The sequence below is a fragment of the Apis cerana genome, linkage group LG10 (assembly GCF_029169275.1).
Source record: "Apis cerana isolate GH-2021 linkage group LG10, AcerK_1.0, whole genome shotgun sequence".
Lineage (NCBI taxonomy): Eukaryota > Metazoa > Arthropoda > Insecta > Hymenoptera > Apidae > Apis > Apis cerana.
In genome coordinates this window covers 8,777,920-8,796,980 of record NC_083861.1, presented here as the reverse complement: position 1 = coordinate 8,796,980, position 19,061 = coordinate 8,777,920, and the positions used below count along the sequence as shown (strand labels likewise).

Genomic DNA, 19,061 nt, shown 5'->3' with positions numbered 1-19,061 from the left:
TTCTTACGGGGAAACGTAACGATTACAAAGTTATCGTTACAAAGTATGGAAAGTGATTCCGATCTTTTCCTTTCGAGGTGGGTGAATTAATCTCATCCCGATTAATTCTCTCTCCACCTTTTCCCCTTTTTTCTTCTTTTTCTTTTACGTTGAACAGGATGAACGCACAACAGGATGAAACGCGATGAAACGCGACGCGTCAAACAGGGATTCGTCCATTAATCGAAAATTGTATGGAAAACGATCGAGACGCAATAACGATTCCATCCTCGCTGCGATCCTCGTAACGTATCGGCGCGATATCAATTCCTTCGATTTGCCCATCGCCCCTCCCGGTAACCGGTCGTAATCGTATTCGCGACGATAGAAGCTTCGCCTTTGCAACGCCCTCCTATCCGGGGGGTGGCGCGGTGCGCACAGCTCGATGGACGGCGACGATCCGCGACGAGCCATTCGCCGCTCCGTTCCATAGATACACGGGACGTGTGTGAATGCACACGATGCCGAAAAATCCGATCGATCGAGCGCCGCGACAGCTTTTACGAGCCGTCGCGATCCAATAAACGCGGGACGAGTGGCTGCCCCCTCCCCCCGTCAGAAGTAGATTACATTGCTACGACGAGGAATTACCCCTCCCTTCGCTCCAACGAGACACCTGAACCTGATACGAGCCCGTGATGCGACCGGTTCCTCCCATCTTACATCCCAATACCTGGGGAGGAGAGGCCGTTTCCATTTTCTAAAAATCTACTCTCTCGAAATGAACCGATCAATCGCCGCCTGTTTGATTACGCCGTCTCTTTGAAAAACAAACGAGGGATGGAGACGGGATGGGGTAGAGTGGCGTAAAAAAAGGGAGGAAAAAGAAGAAGAGTCGCCGTTGGCAATCTCGTTACCGTCTCGGCCGATCGCGAGTGCAAGCACAATTTGCTGCCTGTTGAATCGGAGGGGGCGTCGTAGGACGTACGAGCAACCCCTGCACAAAGAATCCGCTCGTAAAGGGGCCCGTATGGGAGGAAGGGAGAGGGAGGTTCGGCCCGTTAGACACGAGCTTTATCGTACGTCTGGTCAAATGAGCCCTCCGCGTACGCTCGTCGTCCCTCGACTGTGAAGTCGTTCCTTCCCCACGTCTCCTCTAAGGAGCGTTTCTTCCAGATTTACGTATCCCCCGCCCCGGGCGGTATACCGCGCCAAGGGTAGAGGAGAGAGTGATGTAGGTAAAAAATTCGGGGAATTGGATTATTCCTCGGTGCTTACATGTGCCAGTTTCACCCCGAGAGAACGATCTCTCTCAGGATGGATATATATACGCGGATATGCGACCATTCGAGGGGGAAGAAAATATTTTATTCGTGGTGTGGAAAGAAAAAAGGACCCCGGCCTTGACGAATTTCGTTCGTTTCTCCCTTCCTGGCATCGGGCAAGAACTATTCTCATTACGCTCTTCTTTCCAATTAATAACCTCGCTTATATTATTATTATTATTATTCTCCAAGTTTGGGGTATTGGAAAATTACTTTGAATCGACCGAATTCCAATCCCGAAAAATTCAACCCCTAATCGTTTCAACGACGGGAGAAGAGAATTACTCGAAACGAAACGAAACAGTCGTCCTTCAGAATGAGGGAGGGTGAACTTGCTTTACGCGGGATGGAATTCATAAGGTCGCCACGACTGCACTGCGGACGAGTATCGATTGCGCTCGCGAAGAAGAAACGCGACGATTCTTCTGAAATCATCATCCGAAACCATCATCGACGCAGGTGTGTACAGGTGTGCAGGAAGGAGTGAGCGGAGGGATAGGGGGCGACATCTCTCGCTTGACGTTGCGCGGGGACGAGCGAGCCACCCCAATTTACGATTACGAGGCACCGGAGGGTTCAAACCAAGGGTTAAACCGGGCTTAATCAATTCTCGTCGAGACTGTGCTTGGGGGAGGGGGTGGATTTTCAACGCGCGGAATCACGGTGGCAAAAATATTTGGCAATCTTCTCCGTCCAAATAACAGTAATAATAATAATAAGCATAGGCGGGGATCGAATGGAGAATCGGTTGAGAGACGTAATCGAGCACGTCGAAAAAGAAGAGGTCCAACTCTCTCTTCCATTTCCCCTTTCATTCGCCGCGTTTTCACGGTGATTCGATTCGAAGAGAGGGAGGGAAGGGTCGAGGGAAATTAGTCACAAAGGGATCCTCCCACCGTCGCGTCCGAATCTCAATCCCCCGAAAAGCCACGACGGGCTTTCCAATTTTCGTCGTGGTAGTTACACTCGCCTACGTTGAAACCCCGTCGAAATTTTCGTCGCCCGTGGGGAGAAGGCACGAGGTGGAAGGAATACCGCGGACAGGCCGATCGAATTTAGGATTTTATCAATCGAGTGCGGGGATCGTAACCCAATCTGCGTATCACGTACACGGTCCGTGCGATAGTTGATCAGACGGTTCCGTGTTTTCTTCCCCGGTTTAAATTGTTTCGGGCGTAAAGAGCAGTTTACGGCCAGCAATTCACGAGGGCTTGGAAATTACCTCTACCTTTGAACGAGCAACTTGTGAAAGAGGTGTTTCCCATATCCCGTGATATAGAAATATATCGAGTTTCGGGTTTGCTTACGCTCGTGTTTCGTGATCACGATCCCGGGGAGGATCCAAGGGGATCGGCTTGGTTTCGAGCGGAACGCATCTGAGCCGAGGAACGAACAAGTTGGAAGAGAATTATGGAAGAATATAATCGGGAGAGAGGGCAACTTTCATCCTTTTTATTATGCCCCTCTCCCTCTGGCCACGGTATTTAGAAAAGTTGGCAGGGAAAGGCGGACGTTGAAAGCGGAGTAATGGAGGAACGAAGTACGCGCGCAGGACACGGATTGCGACGCGATATTTGCCGACGTAGAATAGAGACGGGTGTGTGTGATCCGGGGCAAAAGGGACCCTCGTCAAACAGGACCCCGGAAGAAACGTCGGGAGTGGTGGAGCTTTGATCACTCGTAGCATGTCTGGGACCAACTACAACTACGCTTTAATCTCAAACTTCTTTCAGAAAAGATTCCGATGCTTCTCGAGAAAAATCAGGAAAAAAGTAAAAAGAATCGTCCTTCTTTGGACAGATAATCGAAAGACTCGGCCACAGTAAATGGCCTCGAGAACGATGGAGCCAGCCTCGTAATAAAAACGGACTAGCGCCTAAGAAGCGCAGAGGCTCGTAAAAGACGATCGCAAGTTTTTCGACTCGCAAAGTCTCGCCGAACCGCAGCCCATATTATCCCCCTTAATTCGTATTTACTAGAGACCGCAAAGCTTTCGTCTTTACGAACCCGTATCGGAGAATTTAAACCGTTTTGTGGCCATATTTATCACTGTGGCCAACGGAACGATCTTCCAATCTTCTCCATATAATTTCCGTGATATACGGAAATTAATTTCGAATGTAGGAACGAGTGAAGAATTAAAATTCGTAAGAAGATAACACCGAGCGTTAGTTGTTTTGCGGTGGATGCAGCGTTGCACGGCGTGGAAAAGTCGGAGGGTGGTCCAGTTCGAGCGAGACTCGATTTATTCGGTCGCTTATTGGCGCGGAACTTTTCCCGGCAGACAAGACGCCCGGCGTCGTGGCGCCGTCTCCGCAACACGCGCGCACACGCACACACACGGGCACCGCGTGAGAATCGAGAGAGGCTGGTGTTGGTGCGCGAACGAGTCCCAGCTTCCTTTCCCTTCTCCGTTTCGCGTGTTCCGCTCCGCAAATAAAGGATCGAATTCGGTGGACTTCCGGACGTGTTTCTCGATCACGATTCCGAGAGAAGCCGCCGCCACCGCCGGAAAAGAGGAGAAAAAGAGGAGAGACACGAGGAAGCGAGTAAGAGAGAAAAAAGTATTTTAAAATACGTTACGTTGAAACGTAAGGGAGGGGGGGAGGAGGAGGACGAAAAATTTTCCTTCGAGAGAAAGGAAGGAATAAATCCAAGCCCTCTTTGCCTCTTCTACGCTTGGAGAAGAAATATACGGGAGAATCGAGAGTTGAGGAACTCGGTGGAAAAATGAAGCAGAAATCTGGCGAATTTTTGACGAAAAGGTTTGCGAAAACGTTCTGACCGTTCCTCCTTATCCTATTTATTCAAAGAATTCACCTCCGTCCCGGAATCCCTTCCCTCTCCCCTCTTCTTCTTCCCGAAATAAAAGAAAACGCATACACGGACGTACGTAGCATGGATCTTGCTCGGCCCTCTTCTTGTTTTTCAACGCACAAATTCCCGATTTCGATGCAAAAATATACCCGGACTCGCGGCACCAGAGTGCTTTTTTTTATATTCCCGCCCGTCCCGCGTCTTATCGTATTCTTCCGGATGGCACTCGAGGGTAGCGGATTATCGATCCGGCTTCGATTCCGAGACGTCTCGAAGGGAAAAGCTATCCCCGTCATCGGCTAGACGGAGAGGCAACGCTCACTCGGCTGGTTGCACACGCTCGTTTCTCACTCCGAGTGGACTACTATCACGCGTGGAGACGACACGCTCAAGGTGTTCCGCGATAATGCGCTCGCATCTCTCTCTCTCTCTCTCTCTGTCTCTGGTCGAGTTTAAAAGGACGAATCGAGGGGCTTGTAAAGATAAACGGGAATGTTTACCGCGCTCGTGTAACCGGCATTAATGGCACGGCTCATTTGCATTGATAAGTTACGTGGCAATATTCACCGAGTCACGTGCCAACACTTTCTCCCGGGATTTAACGCGACCAAGTTCCAGGAATAAGGGGGAATTACGAATTCGAAACTCGAGAACTGTTGCTGCCACTGTTCAAACTTGGGAAAAAGAAAAAGAGGGAGGGGGGGGAAAAGAAAAGGAAGAGAGAAAATAGAGAAAACTAAAGGCCGCGTCGGAAAAACTTTCACTCGGGTGTTTTTGTTTGCGGGTAATCGAGACGAGTTGGGGCGATTTCTTAATTCGTATCCGAGGGGAAATTTTGGCACGGGCAGTGGCGATTATTTCAAGAGAAACGTGCTAAAAGCGGCGATGACTCGAAGCGTGATGCGGATCTAAAAATCGAGAGCGAAGTTCAGGCTCGGTGTCCCCGAAAATGGCCACGGACCCGATTCCAACGCGCCGATCCCTCCCGCGCCGAGGGACGCGAAGTTTTAATTGAGACGCGAATTCTCCGAAACTCGAATTTCGTTAAAGTTTCCCGCTGCCTTGGCTACTAATTGGACACGATGTCCGGGTTTCTCGGTGCCGTGCAATCCGACGTGGTCGTCGGTTAGTTCGCAGATTGTAATTTCCCCCCCGTTTCTTCCCCCAATGCCGCGGCTACTCGAGGACGCAGCATACGTCCGATCGATGCAACACCTTTTCCGTCCACCTTTCTCCGCTCCTCGAATCGTAAAATCGTGCGTCGTGGATGCGATCGCGAGATGAGACGAGGCGCGGTGGAGGAGAAAGAGATTCTAAAAAAGGATCGCGGATTCGTTCAAAGCAACGGTTTTTTTTTAATATACTCCGTTCAAAGAATTCCGCTAGCACCCCACCACCACCACTCAAGAAAGTAATTTTCCAGGCCGTTTTCCTCGGAGAGGAGCGCGTCACGGTGGATTAAAAGGAGACACCCTACGTGCATGTACGAGCGCGCGCGTGCCTCTCTCGTCCCTCTGTCGTCGGAGTGGCCGCGACGAGAGGGACTTTTGAGGGTTCGGTGGCACCGAGAAAGGAACCGAGTCGTCGAGTCGCTCTTCCTGTCTGCCTCCAACAGAAAGAGAGACTCTCGACACGGGAGAGCGGGCAGACTTGGAAAAATATATATATATATACGGCATACGTATGCGATGACCGGGACTCACGTCTCGTGCATCACCGACCTAGTCAGTTTCTTCTCTTTCGCTCTCTTCTCAATTCTCCGAGTGCGATTCGTTTCGAGCGAGTCTCGCTGGTCATGGATGGCGCGAGATCTAATTCCCGCGAGGTGAATTTAATTCGAGCAAAATTTCGGCTAATATCCGGATCGCGTCTTCAAAGTGGACGGACGTCCTCAAAGCGAGAGAATCGAATCGGAAACACCCCTCTCTGCTTCCACGTTCGAGAGACGGCTCGCTGGAAAACAAACGGGGATGGTCGCCGAGAATAGAGGAGCAGAATCTGAACGGGCTGTCGCCGATATTAATTCGGAAAAGTTGCGCTCGGATAAATATCGCTCGGTCGCGGCGCGCCGCCGGAAATGAAACGGAACGAGATAAAGGACGTCGAGGTTTTGAAAACGAGCCAGATACGCCTCGTCTGCTCGCCTCCTCTCGAGAGCCCAAGCTATCATCTCCTATCCGCGTACCTGTGCGTCTCCTCCCGTTTTCGTGTGACGCGCTTCTCTCTTTGAGATGGCCTCTCGGATAAGGCCAATTAGAGACACCCTTTGGGCGCGTTGCCCCGACACGCCGGAGGAGTCTTTAAGCCTCAACGAAGCGAAACGAAGAGGAAGAAAATTCCGATTTACGAACCGATTTTTCTCACACCGACTTTCGACCCGTGGATGGGTCGAATAACAAAGCAGGGATTCTTCGCCAGTAAGGGAAAATCTTTCGGGATGGAGCGTGGAATCCTGGCGAGGGTCGCGATCAAAAATGGGGCGGTGGATCCGGGTTATCTCGTGTTGTTGCGCGCGTCGAAACTGAGAGTGACGGTGACCGATCGAGCGGTGGATAATCGGCCGATCCATTACCGATGAAACATTAATGAGGAGAGAGGAGCGCGAGCGAATGGACAAACTGATGGACACGCGGTGGGGACACTCGCTACGTATACAAATCAAGATAATGGGGGATATTTCACGGTAATGTAACGGGTGGCCGAGTCATATCGGTCCCACGAGCATTCAGCGGTATATACGGGGCCATCATCCGTATCAATAAAGGACCCGCCACGGCCAGCCACCCCACAGTTTCTCCCTCTTCGCTCTTCGTTCACGATCCTGTTGCATGACGCCGGCACAGCGTGAAGAACGTCGAACGACAAGATAACGGAATCGAAGCCAAGATTCAACCCGGAGGAGAGGGTTCTTCTTCTCGAGGGCGGTTGGAGGAGGAAACGGGGAATGGGGTGCGTGGGTGGGTGCGGTAGAAAGGGAAAACGGGAAAGGAAACGCGGTCGGCGTGATCGATATTAAAGCGGGTCGTTCTCGAATCTTGGGAGGAATTCGTGCGAGTCATGCAATTATTCCCCTCCGTTTGTCTTCCACTTTCGACATTGAAATTCGTTTCACGGCTCCGGTCACGAGAGCGACCGATAATTTGCCGGTGACGTTCCATTCGTTACGTTAAACATTGGTTACACGAGGAAAAGGGGGGAGGAGAGAGAGTGAGAGAGAGGGAAAAAGTGTTTGATCCGGGTCGACCGATGATAAGAGAGAATAAATATCGCGTCGAGTTTTTACGCGCGAGTGCATCGACGACAATTTTAATGAAAAATTGTGGTTCGGCGGGCGGATTCAGCCTGATTCAGGACCCGAGCCAATTTTATTCGCGTCGAATGTCGATTCAATGGGGTTGCGCGAGTGCAAACATCGAAGGTGCCGGGGAGCACACAAAATGGCTCGTTACGTCCGCCAAGAATCACCCCGAAAATCCCGCAACTCATTTCGCGAACACGTCCGCGCGAATTGGTCGGACCGCGAGAGGCCAATTTCATTACTCTCCATTTTCCGATTTCGCGCCTAACCCTTTCGAAGGATAAAATCCATCCTACCTCTAACATACCCGATACTTGTATTATTTTTCCCTCGATTGAGGTTGAGAAGAAAGGGGAGAAAACGATGCTTGCTCTCTGAGGAGCGAAGGAGCGTTGAATTTTCAATATTCCCCGGATAGCGCGCGAGAGCAAGTAGGCAAGTTCGATCAGAAGGCTGGGTCTCAGCCTTCAATATCCTTTCCGTTCCCGGTGACAGAGAGGAGAGCGAGGCGGCAAGTTAACATCCGTTTCATCCGTAAATAGGTCTGAAAACGTTTCGAAAAGGAGGCAGGCACTCGATCCATCGAGAACGATGCCAGCCTTTTGAAATCCGCGCGGCGGAACTCTCGTCTGTTTGCACGGGGGCTTCCATTCACGCCGTCGCCGTCGAATCAATATTGATACGGACCTTTACACGCGTGTGCGTGTGCGCGTGTGACGCTCGCTGTGCACGTCGTACCGATGGAATGTAATATTAATAGCACGGTTGAACAATACATTCGCGGCCTACCTGTGTTCCACACGCGTGCAATAACGCGACGATATTTGCTTAGGCGGGGTTCCGGCCCGTCATCGTCAAGCGGACGGGGATAACGAGCTGTCAACGGGAGACCAGTTACCGTCTCCGCGTCTTCGCGCAAATTAACCCTTTTGCGACGCGACACGAAGCGGAGGAGGAAGGAGGACGAAGGAATAAAAAGAAGAGAAAAACATTTTCCCCTGCGCGAAAGAGAAAAGCAGAGCAAACTCAACGGGATTCCTCTTCTATTTGCGGCCGTGATAGATGTTCGGCGTTTGACGCGCGATCCAACTGCGACTAAATCCCAATAGTTGCGTCGGTCAAGATTAATTGAATCGATACGAACAATACTGGCCTGGAATTATTACCCCGAGGATATCCGATGGAACGCACACATACACCCAGAGACGTGACACAATTCCGAAACTCCTACGTTAGAAGCGGTTATTCGCGGCCGACACCGCGGAAATGGGAGCAGTTAAAAAAAAGAAAAGGGGAAAAAATATGACAAAAGCGGAGGTGGGGGTGTCGCGATGTGGGACGAGAGATAATAGCGAGAAACGCAGGAGACAAAGGGATCGAGGGCAAAAAAAGGGACGGAGAGAAATAAGAAGTGGCCCGGGGGCCGAGACGAAACACGGCGAAACATCGCTCGACTGGATAAATTAGAAATTCTAACGAAGGTAAGGAAGAGAAGGTTTCGCTCGAGCTCGCGGCGTTGCGCGGAACGGTAAGGTTCAAAGGAAGCGAGGGATAAAGAGCCATCTTAGCTGGAACCGAGATCTTTTACCGAGAGCGCAATGCCCCACAGCTTCGACTCGTGCTTAGAGTCATCGGTGCCCCGGTCAAATTGTCCTCGCTAATTTGCTCGTCGTTCCTTCCTCTCTCTCTTTCTTTTCCTCACTCTACGACTATTGACTAAACTTGCGTAAACTGCCGCTCGCTCGTCGACGCGGGATCGATATTTATTAGCATCGATCCCGTCCCTCTCGCTACGAATCGAAACAAGGAAAGAGAGGAAAAACAAAAAGCGGCGACGAAAGCCCCCGTTCGTCGAGCACGAACTCATCCGTCGATCCATTCCTCGATCCGATATTTACCGATTCCCCGTTTAACTGGATGTTTTCGGAGGGGGATGGGGAATAAAACCATGGGCGGAAAGAGGGTGGAAGCCGAGGGACAGGTTGGACAGGAAAAACGGTCGAAATATGGCGGGTCCGTGGAGGCGGCCGTATAATTTCCGACCGAGCGCGCCTCGCCGAATGTTCTCGTCAATGTTTCACCCCCCTCCCACTGTACACACACGCTCCGTACACCCGTTTCTCACCCCTTCCTCGGCCGCAGTTTGTCTGCATTAACGCTCAGCCACGCGACCGTTCGACGCCGCCGGGCAACGAAGAAGCGGAAAAGCCGGGGAAATTCCACTCCGCGGGAAAGCGTCGCGTTCCACGCCGAGAGGGGCGGGCGAATTTTCGCGACACCGCTATCTCGACGCGTGTATTTCCTTCCCCGTCCCCTGGTTTTTATGGACGGCACGACTGTCCCCAACGACGAGAAGGGCGATTTTCAAGCGGCGGGGAAATCGTATCCGCGCGAGCGCTGTTAATTTTTTTACGAGGTCGTTACTCGTCAGTGCCCCTCGAAGAGGCTTTAAAGAGAGCGCGATGGTCGACTCGTTTCTTCTCTTCGTCCCCCCTTCTCCGTCCTATCGGCGGAGGGACGACTATTTCCGTGGCGCGACCGTGAACGAAGCAGCCGTCACGCGATCAAAGGTCAACCCGAAACACGTGAACGATTTCCAGGAAGGCTGCGTGCACACGTCTCTCCCATCGATCCGAAATTCGCGGGACCATCGATTCCGAGGAGAGCAGCCTCTCCACGGCAAGGATTACGCGATTTCCCCCGTAACTCGTTAGAAGCACCGTCGGGCCTCCAATTAAGGATGGCTATTTATCGATCGAGGGGATTACTCGTCTGGTATCTGGCGTGCGAATCGCACGGGTATTTGGGCGGGAGAGATATGAAAAATATCCTCGTGTTATTGTCGTGGAACGAGTGGCGCAAGAATTGGGAAATCCTTGGGAGTTTTCGATCTTGGGATTACAGGTTTCCAATAATCGGTTTAACCGGAACGTCGAGGGGAAGGAATGGTGGCGCGAGCGTAATCTCGAATCTTGCCGCGCTGTAAACAAACGTTACGTCAATCAGGACAACGATCCGGCTGTGATGCAAGCAACGCGTAACGGGCTTCGACGACGCGATACGAATGCGATAAGGAACTACGGCCGTGGGCTGCTCTCTCGTCAGCTGATTTTACGAGGATACGCCGCGTTGCGATTGAATGTCCTCTATTCGATGTACACTGTTTCGAAACTTATTCGTGAGAAACGTAAGTGGACCTTTCTCGTCGAAATATTTGGCGGTAAAAATACATGGTGGGGGAGAGACGGTGGAATATCGAATCGCGAGTGCGATTTGATGGATCTGTCTGCGAACGCGATAAATCAATAGAGTATATGCGGTGTATGCAAAACACGCGGCATCGTCTTTATCGTCGCTACATATCGTTTCATACACGCTCAATCTAAAGGAAAATATTTTACCAAGGATATTCTCGCTGATAGAACGAACAGTTTTTCTTTTAAATCATTCCACGGACGATAGAAAATTTTCCCTCCGTCTTTTTTCCTTTTTCAAAGTGAAAAGGATGGAAAGGATGAAGAAATACCGGTCGTCCAATATTTCAGTTTAAATCACTGACGTGATTTTTCGACGAGGAACGGGTGGGATGGGAAACAACGATTTAACCAGTCGGTTGCGGAGTCTCCTCATCCGGTAAGTGATTCAATTCCGTTTAAGAGGCACGAGGGGTTTTGAAGGAGCAAAGAGACCATTTCCCTGCCTCTCCATAGTGGCGGCTATGTGCCTTATCTAGGGTGGCCGCGTTAAATCGTGACGCGTGACCGTGCATACTAAAGACGTATGTATCTTTAAGCGGCGTTTCTCCCTCTCCCGTTTCACCCTCCCCCTCCATTCATTTGACGTATGTCGAGCGTCGGATAAAACTGTCCGTGAATAAATTGTGCCAGAATGGTCCCGATCCGAATCGCGGCCGACGCACGTAGAATCCCCTTTCGCGGTACTTCAACTTCACCCACCGTTTCCAAAGCATTCGATAGGAATTCGATAAGATGTTTTTCGAATCGATCTAACAATCTTCTCCTCCTCGTCAACTCGATGATAATTTCCAATGTACAACAGTTTCGTAGAGGCGTAATTTGCTCGTTTCGCGGGAATGCAAAGTAGTGGACGGGCGATGCGATACGGATAAGGGACACGCGGAAAATGCTGTGTGGCCGTTACTACGCCGCCGGCACGGAACGGGATCGCCGATTGGTTTAGTCACGGACCGTTGGTCGCGATTGGTCCCCCCGGACACGGCGGAAAATATGGGTCGAGATGGGCCGCGTTTTCGCCTCCATCTCTTCTTTTCTCGGCCGTTAAATTGAACCGTTGCGGTCGAGGACGTGAATTCGGATGATCCGGAGGGAAATTGGTGGGGGCAAGGAGAAGAGCGAAATAAACAGACTCACCTTCTCGCGAAGCATATCTCGCACCCTGGTCGCCTGGCTTCTGCTTCTGTGCAGTTCGAGTTGCAACTCGAGGCACCTTTCCTGCCAATTAAGCTCCTCCACGGCGCTCGAGTATCCATCGAAGCTCTTGGACGCGCCGTAGGCGGGTCTGGTCTCGAGCTTCTCCTTCTTGGCCGCCTCGGAACCAGCTGCGGCCCCCACGACGCTCCTCTGCTCCCCGTACACCCGGCTCTCGGCGAACATCCGCCCGGTTTGCTCCGGCTGCCTGGCCGAGAACGAGTACGCCCGGTCGAAGGGTCCCCCGCGCGGCGCAGGCCCGGGGTCGAAATTGGACCTGGCTCTTGCGAACGCGGCCAGGTCCTTGGCGTCGTAGCAGGCCGAGGACGCCTCGAAGTCGGTCTGCGCGGCGAACGTCCGTACTTTGTCCGCGTACTCCACGTGGCCGCTCGACTCCGAGGTGAAGTCGTACGGGCTGCACTTTGGCTTCGCGTCCCTGAGCTCGACGTAGCCCGCGCTTCTCGCGGCCTCCGCGAACCCCTTGTTGTCCTTTTGAAACAGCAAATTGGGCACGTTGACGTAGGGCGAGTCTCTGCCGTGCACCGGAGGCGGGAGAGTTGCGGGGCCCTGGATCGCCGCGGCGTGGTTGTTGCTCGCGTGTCTCGGGCGGGGCGGCGGGGCCGGCGCTTGGCGGAGCTGCCTCGGCCACAGCCGAGGACTCTCCGCACCGGTCGCCAGCAGCCCGCCTCGACTCGGCTCCGGCCCGGCTTGCTGTCTTCGCTGCGCCGCGACCTCGGCCTGCGCCGGCGTTGGGATCGCGCCGCCGCTCGCCTCGTGGCCCCGCGCGCCCAGCCTGGGGCTGCAGGGGGCCGAGTTGGAGCCGAAGTCGGTGGCGAGCCGCGCGATCGGGTCGAGGATCTGCGAGAGGCGTCGCGCCGGGGAACCTCGCACCTCCTCCATCCTTCCTCGCCTCGTTGCTCGTCCTAGCTGCCTTGTGTCGTCCTCCTCGCCGCTCGGGGCCTCACTGCATCGCTCCACGGCGCCTTCCCCTCCGCTTGCCTCCAGGGATCACGTTGAAACGCTCGTCGGAACGGGCGTCGCGGCCATCTCCCGGCGATCACGATGATCTCACGCACTCCTGCGCGCATCCTTGCTCACATCCTCGCGGCTCCCCTGCGACCTGCAACGTCGCAAACCTCGTTATTCGCCGTTCCTCCCTCCCTCCTCCGCCTCCGTCCACCTTGCGCGTCCTATCTGCCTCCCTTTCGACCCTTTCAATCGACCAATTTCTGCTTGGGAAGTCGTAATGGCTCGATGCCACGAACGGACGTCAAGAGCGTCGAAATCCAAGTTGGCAGTTTGGCAATCGGGAGACGCGGCTGTCGCGATTCTGACTTCGCGGCCTGTCGCTTCCAACTTCGGATCCAATTTGCGCGCCGGCATTAACGAGGGGAGGGAGACGGGCAATCGTCTTTTCAAGTTCAACCTCTTAACGATTTAATCGAGAGGCACGGGCCGTTCCTCCACATCGCCTATACCCTCGGAGAGGATATCTCGTTCCCTCGAACAACCGGGTTACAAGTTTCACGAACTCGTTCTCGCGGCCCAGGCCTGACGAGGTTAGACCAGGAAATGGAAGACAGATATTAACTCGCGGCGAGTGTTTGCAGTACTAAATTGAAAGCTGTAACTCTTTGGGGTGTCTCTCGAACCGCTCCGCTCTTCTCTTCCTCGCTCGTGTCCCTCCCTCTTTCATTTCCTTCGGCCGCGCTTCTTCGCCCGACTTGGCGTGTCGAGACGCGCACACAGAACTGAGGGAAGGGAGGACTCGCGAACGAGAACGAGAAACTACTCACGGAGGAGAGTGGAGAGAGGAAGAGAGGCGGCGGCGACGACGACCACGACTACAACGACGTCGACGACGACCACGACGACGTAGGGCTACAAAGTTTATTTTAAGGTCGACGCTAAAAGGGAGCAAATGAAAAACCGGATGGAGGGGTGGGCCGTGTAACGTTCCGTTCTGCAATTACCGCGAGCGAAACGTTTGCGGCGCTGTTTCTCTTCTCTTTTGCAAAAAGAACGAACAAGGAAGGACAAACGAGAATAATATCGCTTCTGCGATATAGGGAGCGCGAATCGAGTATCGAAGTGTCGAAGAGAAGAGGATAAAATCGAGATCGTACTCGAATCGATAAATCGATAAAATAATTGAAAGTGACTCGAACTGTTCTCTACGCATCGAATCGAATATCGATGGCGAGCAACGTAACTATGCAGACGGCATTGGAGACCGATACGATCGACCGTCTCGCGGACTGAAATAACGAATAACCTTCCTCCTCCCCTCCTTCTCTCTTTCGGGGATGCGTGAGAAATCCTAATCAACGTCTATTCACTTAAAGCAAGTCGATTCACGAACCCGATATCGCGCAGCCACGTAATGAACATACGTAAGCGGGTTTCGTGCACGGCCATGAATACTTCGAATTAAGTCGACGCGTTCTCGCAAAGCTTAACCCGATTCCTCGCGAGACACCCAACTTTCTCCACCCTTCTCCCTTTCTCCAGCGCGAGATCGTTCTCGCCGAACATCCTACCGTTTTCCATCCGTTCTTCGGCCAATTATGATAATGGAAACCGATGAGGAATCGCGGAGCGGAGATGGAGCGGGGCGGAGGGATGGAGGGTGGCGCGAAATAACGGAGTATCAAAGAAACGTTTTCTTTCGGGGTTTTCGGAGGCAAAGAGGGACGGAAGGCTTTTTTCTGGACATCGAGCGACGGCGGAGAGTTTGCTTTCAGAGAAAACAGTAATTATACAAATTGACGACGCGGCCGGAAACCGAATCTTCGGCTAGAAATAGAAGGGGAGATTCGTTTCGCCGGAATCGCGGCCACTTTACGCGTCCTCTCCGCTTTGCTTTCCTTTTCTTCCTCCAAGGCTTTCCCTTCCACGTTGTCGTTCGCCTTCATCGGCACTCGACCGGTGAGAAGCTCGAACTACCTGTGGCGCTTCCTCCTCGCCGATAAATGACGGGAGTCGAGCGAAATATCGAGCAGCGGCCACGCGACGAATTTTGCGAAAGCGGTATCGTTCTCGAGTCGAATCTCGATGAAATTGAATTAGAAAAGGAAGACGGGAAGCGAGCGTATAAGGTTACATCGCGAAGCGGATGAAATGAAATTTGAGAATAAGTTGAGCCGTGTACGCGGCATCCTTCGAGTTACGAACGGGCGTTGCGCAATCGACAACGATCCTCTCGATTCCAGACACTCGGGAACTCGCGTTACGAACGTTACGTCAGCGTGACGCGTATTTTTATCCACCGTGACTGATCCATCGAGACTCCAAAGAGAAGCAAATCGATCACCCGTCCATTCCTCCGAGCCAAAACCCGACGACGAAAACGAAGAAACTCGCGTTCGTTCGCGCGAGTGGCGCGCGAGAGTATCGATCCCCTCGTCGTGCTCGAGCTTCCATAAACCGCGACGTTTTAATAAAGACCCCGTGCAACGCTCGTATCCCGCGCGTTTTATTATTACTACCCTGTAAATCTATCGGTCGTTGCGTATTGGCATACCTTGATTTTACGCGCCCCCTCCTCCCCCCTTTTCGCGTTTTTCCTAAAGCGTATATACGCGCCTCTTCCATCGATTCCATCCCGACTCTCTCCACCGCGTAATATCGTCGGTTTTACGAGCAACCGATATCTTTTTCCACGCGATACGGTGTGCTTTTGGGATTGTCGTTTTCATGAAAGAAAACGGCTCCTCGCCGTCACCCTTTTTTGGATACACGCGAGATATACGGCCGGCAATAACGCCCAGTTCCGCGTATAAATCCGAATGCCTACTCGAAATACCTAAATCTTGCCGATAAAATCCGAGCCTTCTTGTTTCGCGCCTTCCGAGGGGCTACCGCAAACTTGTCGAATTTCGAATGGTAGACGACCCAACTTCGTTCGCCCGCCTATCTTTAGAGAATCTTTCCCCAGCCGTCGATTTAGAACGACTTCTTTTTTTCTCTTTTTCCTTGGAATTTCGAGGGAGAGAGAGAGAGAGAAAAGATCGAAATGGTATCAGTGAGGGGGCCGATCGTTCGATGAGAAGACTTAATTCTTAATCGTAATAAAATTACGTATTCATGGGAGGTCGGTTTGTTCTCTTTTACCTCTCTCTTTACTTCACCCCCTCGTTCCGTAGGCCTACACGAAGCGTCCCAACCACATGTATCCACGTAATACCCCGGCGTATATAGAGGAAGCTAGTGGTCCCGCGGAGTCCATGAATAAATTTCGAATTAACTTCCGAACGGTTTTCGCGTTATACGAGGCGCGACGGAAGCCCTCTTCAATCTGGCCGCCTCCTCGGAGGCAGTCGTTATAATACCGATGGCTCACTCCCGTGTGCCCTTCCCTCGCACGCACAAAGGGCCACTGTGCGCCAACCCGACAAAGAACCATCTTCCCCTTCCCTCGAGCCGAGCAAATTTTCTTGACTCGAATTTCATTCGAATTCCTATCCTTTTATTTTTGTATCATCGGGAGGACAATGGCGATCGTTCCGCATCCTGTACAGAAATAACTAGTTGCTGATCGCGACACCTGTCAAAGGTAATATGTAACAAAATTGTACCTAATTACCGCATGGCTGCGTCCTAATCGCGAGCACGAGCAATCTCGCTCTTTTCCGTTCCGGCAGCGGTGCGATGCAGATGTGTGCGAGATGCGAGTGTTTATCAAAATTAATTTTAATCCGATATATGCAGATCGACGGATCATGAATATAAATTTATAAGTAACCACGTCTCGCAACGATTAATTCGATTGGGAACGTCGTAATAATTTGAAGAATTAACGATTGGGAATCGTGGCGACCACGTGGAAACATAAATTCGTAAGTTTTACGCACTATCCGTTATTCATAATTATATCAAAATACAACGAGGAAGAATAATATTTAAAGTTTTATTCCTTTTTTTCGTGAAATTCCATCTTAGAGATAGAAATTCCGTCTTTATTATTCCTCATATACATATATACATATAAGAAATGCTCGTCCTTCGGGATAAAAAAAACAAATAATCGAGCTAAAAATTTAAAATTCTTACTACTAATACGCGTAATGAATTAATGAACCGTCTACGAATTAATCGAAGCCAATTCAGAAATGAGCAATCATCGATATAGCCGAGGGTCCCAAATTAACCTCCCATTCTTCCTACTGTGCCGTCATAAATCACGGGTATTCAAACTCCGATCCACGTTTAACAAGTGCCCCCCTCCCCTTCCCTCCAACCATTCCCGATTCTTCTCTCGCGTTAAAGGAGAGCCGCTGATCGAACCGAGAGAGCCTCGACCCGGCCCCGATTATCGAACCGTTGTGGACCGTTCTCGCTCCGTTCCAAACCGACCGAACCATTTCCCCTCTAGGGACCTGGAAAACAAGATGTTATCGGTCCGTGGCGTGGAGAAACGACGCGCGGTGTTCTTCGTTTCCACCATCGGTCGCAACAAAGTGTAATGCCGCTCGCGAGGGGTCCGCGCGCTTACACGCGCAATTACTGTTACGTGTATCGACGTTACGGAGAAACGGAGAGAGAGAGAGAGAAAGTTCTTCTGGAAAAAGGAGCGGCACAAGGAGGCCACACATCGATTCGAGGGAAACGTCGAACGCTCGTTCTTTCTTGAAAGAAAGCCACGTTCGTTCGTTTCTACTTTAATCCTAATAATTTCTATTTTACCTAAAACGTTTATATATACGTTTTATCTTAACACTTTCGTATACAATGAACGAAACGCGTGGAAAAATTGATGTTTTGGACGTAGATAGATATTTTCTCAAGAGGAGGGATACGTTTGAGAGAATTCTCAACCGATACGCGGTTTCCACTTCGGACTGTACACGCATCGATAAGGCTCCCGTCTCTTCTGCTTCGCATCGCTCCGTTTCCTCCGATGTTTCTCCCCCTTTTTTTCCTCGAGCCAGCCTGTATCCTGGTTATGTATTATTTATGGCTCTCGACAGATCCCCGCAGAACGAAACCGATTCTTTCCTCAGACGCGAGCGGACAGCGAGCTCGTCGAGGTAATTTATTCGACACCCTGTATGCAAACTCGGCACCGATAGCTTCTTCAAATTCCGCGAGAAAGCCAGATCTCTAGCCCGCTCTCCTCTCGAAACAACTTCTTCGATTACGTGACACCGATGCGCCCCTCCCCTCCTTTCTCGGTAAATCTTCCTTCCAGATTTTATTCGTCGGCCGAGTCGCGCGAGAATTCAACCGAGTTGCGGCGCGACGAACGCCGATTTCGAATTCCTTTCGGAATTTCGTTCGAACCGATGCGCGGCGAAACGCCGGCTGAATCGTAATTCTCCAATTACCTGCGAGCGAGTCCTCCATCTTTAACGACTACGCCTATTAAATACCAAGATTTTCCCTCGAGCGATTCGAGGAAGAATCGTGTCGAAACACCGAGTAGATACGTAACGATCTAATGAGTAGGCTGCAGTGGAACGCAAAGGGACGAATTTTCAAGATCAAGCGCGGACGAGCAAGAAGAGTGGCGAAGATGTTTCTATTTCTCATTCTATCCGCTCGTCGTGTTGCTTCCCGTGCAATTTTAGAGGCGACCGTTCGCGTACACGCAGCGAAATAAAGGACGTCTCGCGTGGAGTCGCGTGCGAAGAAACTATCCCGCGGATACGTGACGCGAATACATCACCGATGCTAATTGCGGGTAGAAAGGCCGTGCACCGAGGGCCCTTGCCTTCGCAGAACGCTACGGGGAAATATCCGCGCCGAAAGTCGCGGACCGAAAAACACGGCGAACCCTTTCCGATCCGACAAAGCAATTACGAGTTCCCCATTTGGTCAAGGAACAGTCCACGAAGGACAATGGGAGAGAATTTACGGACCGCTCGATGGATCAAATTGGTTCGGTAAATACTTGTATATGTATGAGGAAAGCGTAAAAAGAAGGAATGAGAATTTACATCGAGACCGATTTCTCATTGTTTGAACGGTGAATCGATGATATTTTGCGGCAAACTAGATTGCACGTGGGTAAAAGTTAATCCTCCACGAGTTCTCGTCGGTAAACGAATATATATATATATATATATATTTCACGGAATATCATTGCATATGGTACAGCTGAAATTCCCTATAGAGACGGGGAAACTTGGTGAAACTTTCGCGACCCCGTCTCAAGCAATACGAGAGAGCCCCCAACTTTCGGATGGTTTTGAA

The 19,061-nt window shown here is 51.5% G+C and overlaps 1 protein-coding gene across 6 annotated transcripts in view; it reads right to left on the bottom strand.

Annotated features, from left to right (window-relative positions):
* The window catches only part of LOC107999525 (uncharacterized protein CG43867), an 86,100-nt gene that overhangs the window by 62,018 nt on the left and 5,021 nt on the right, over positions 1–19,061 (bottom strand). For all 6 annotated transcript variants that reach the window (XM_017059425.3, XM_062080126.1, XM_017059429.3 and 3 more), the window contains exon 2: positions 11,811–12,987. In XM_017059425.3, coding sequence (XP_016914914.1) covers positions 11,811–12,767 — 957 coding nt within the window. In that variant the 5' untranslated portion in view covers positions 12,768–12,987. The remainder of the gene's footprint in view (positions 1–11,810; positions 12,988–19,061) is intronic.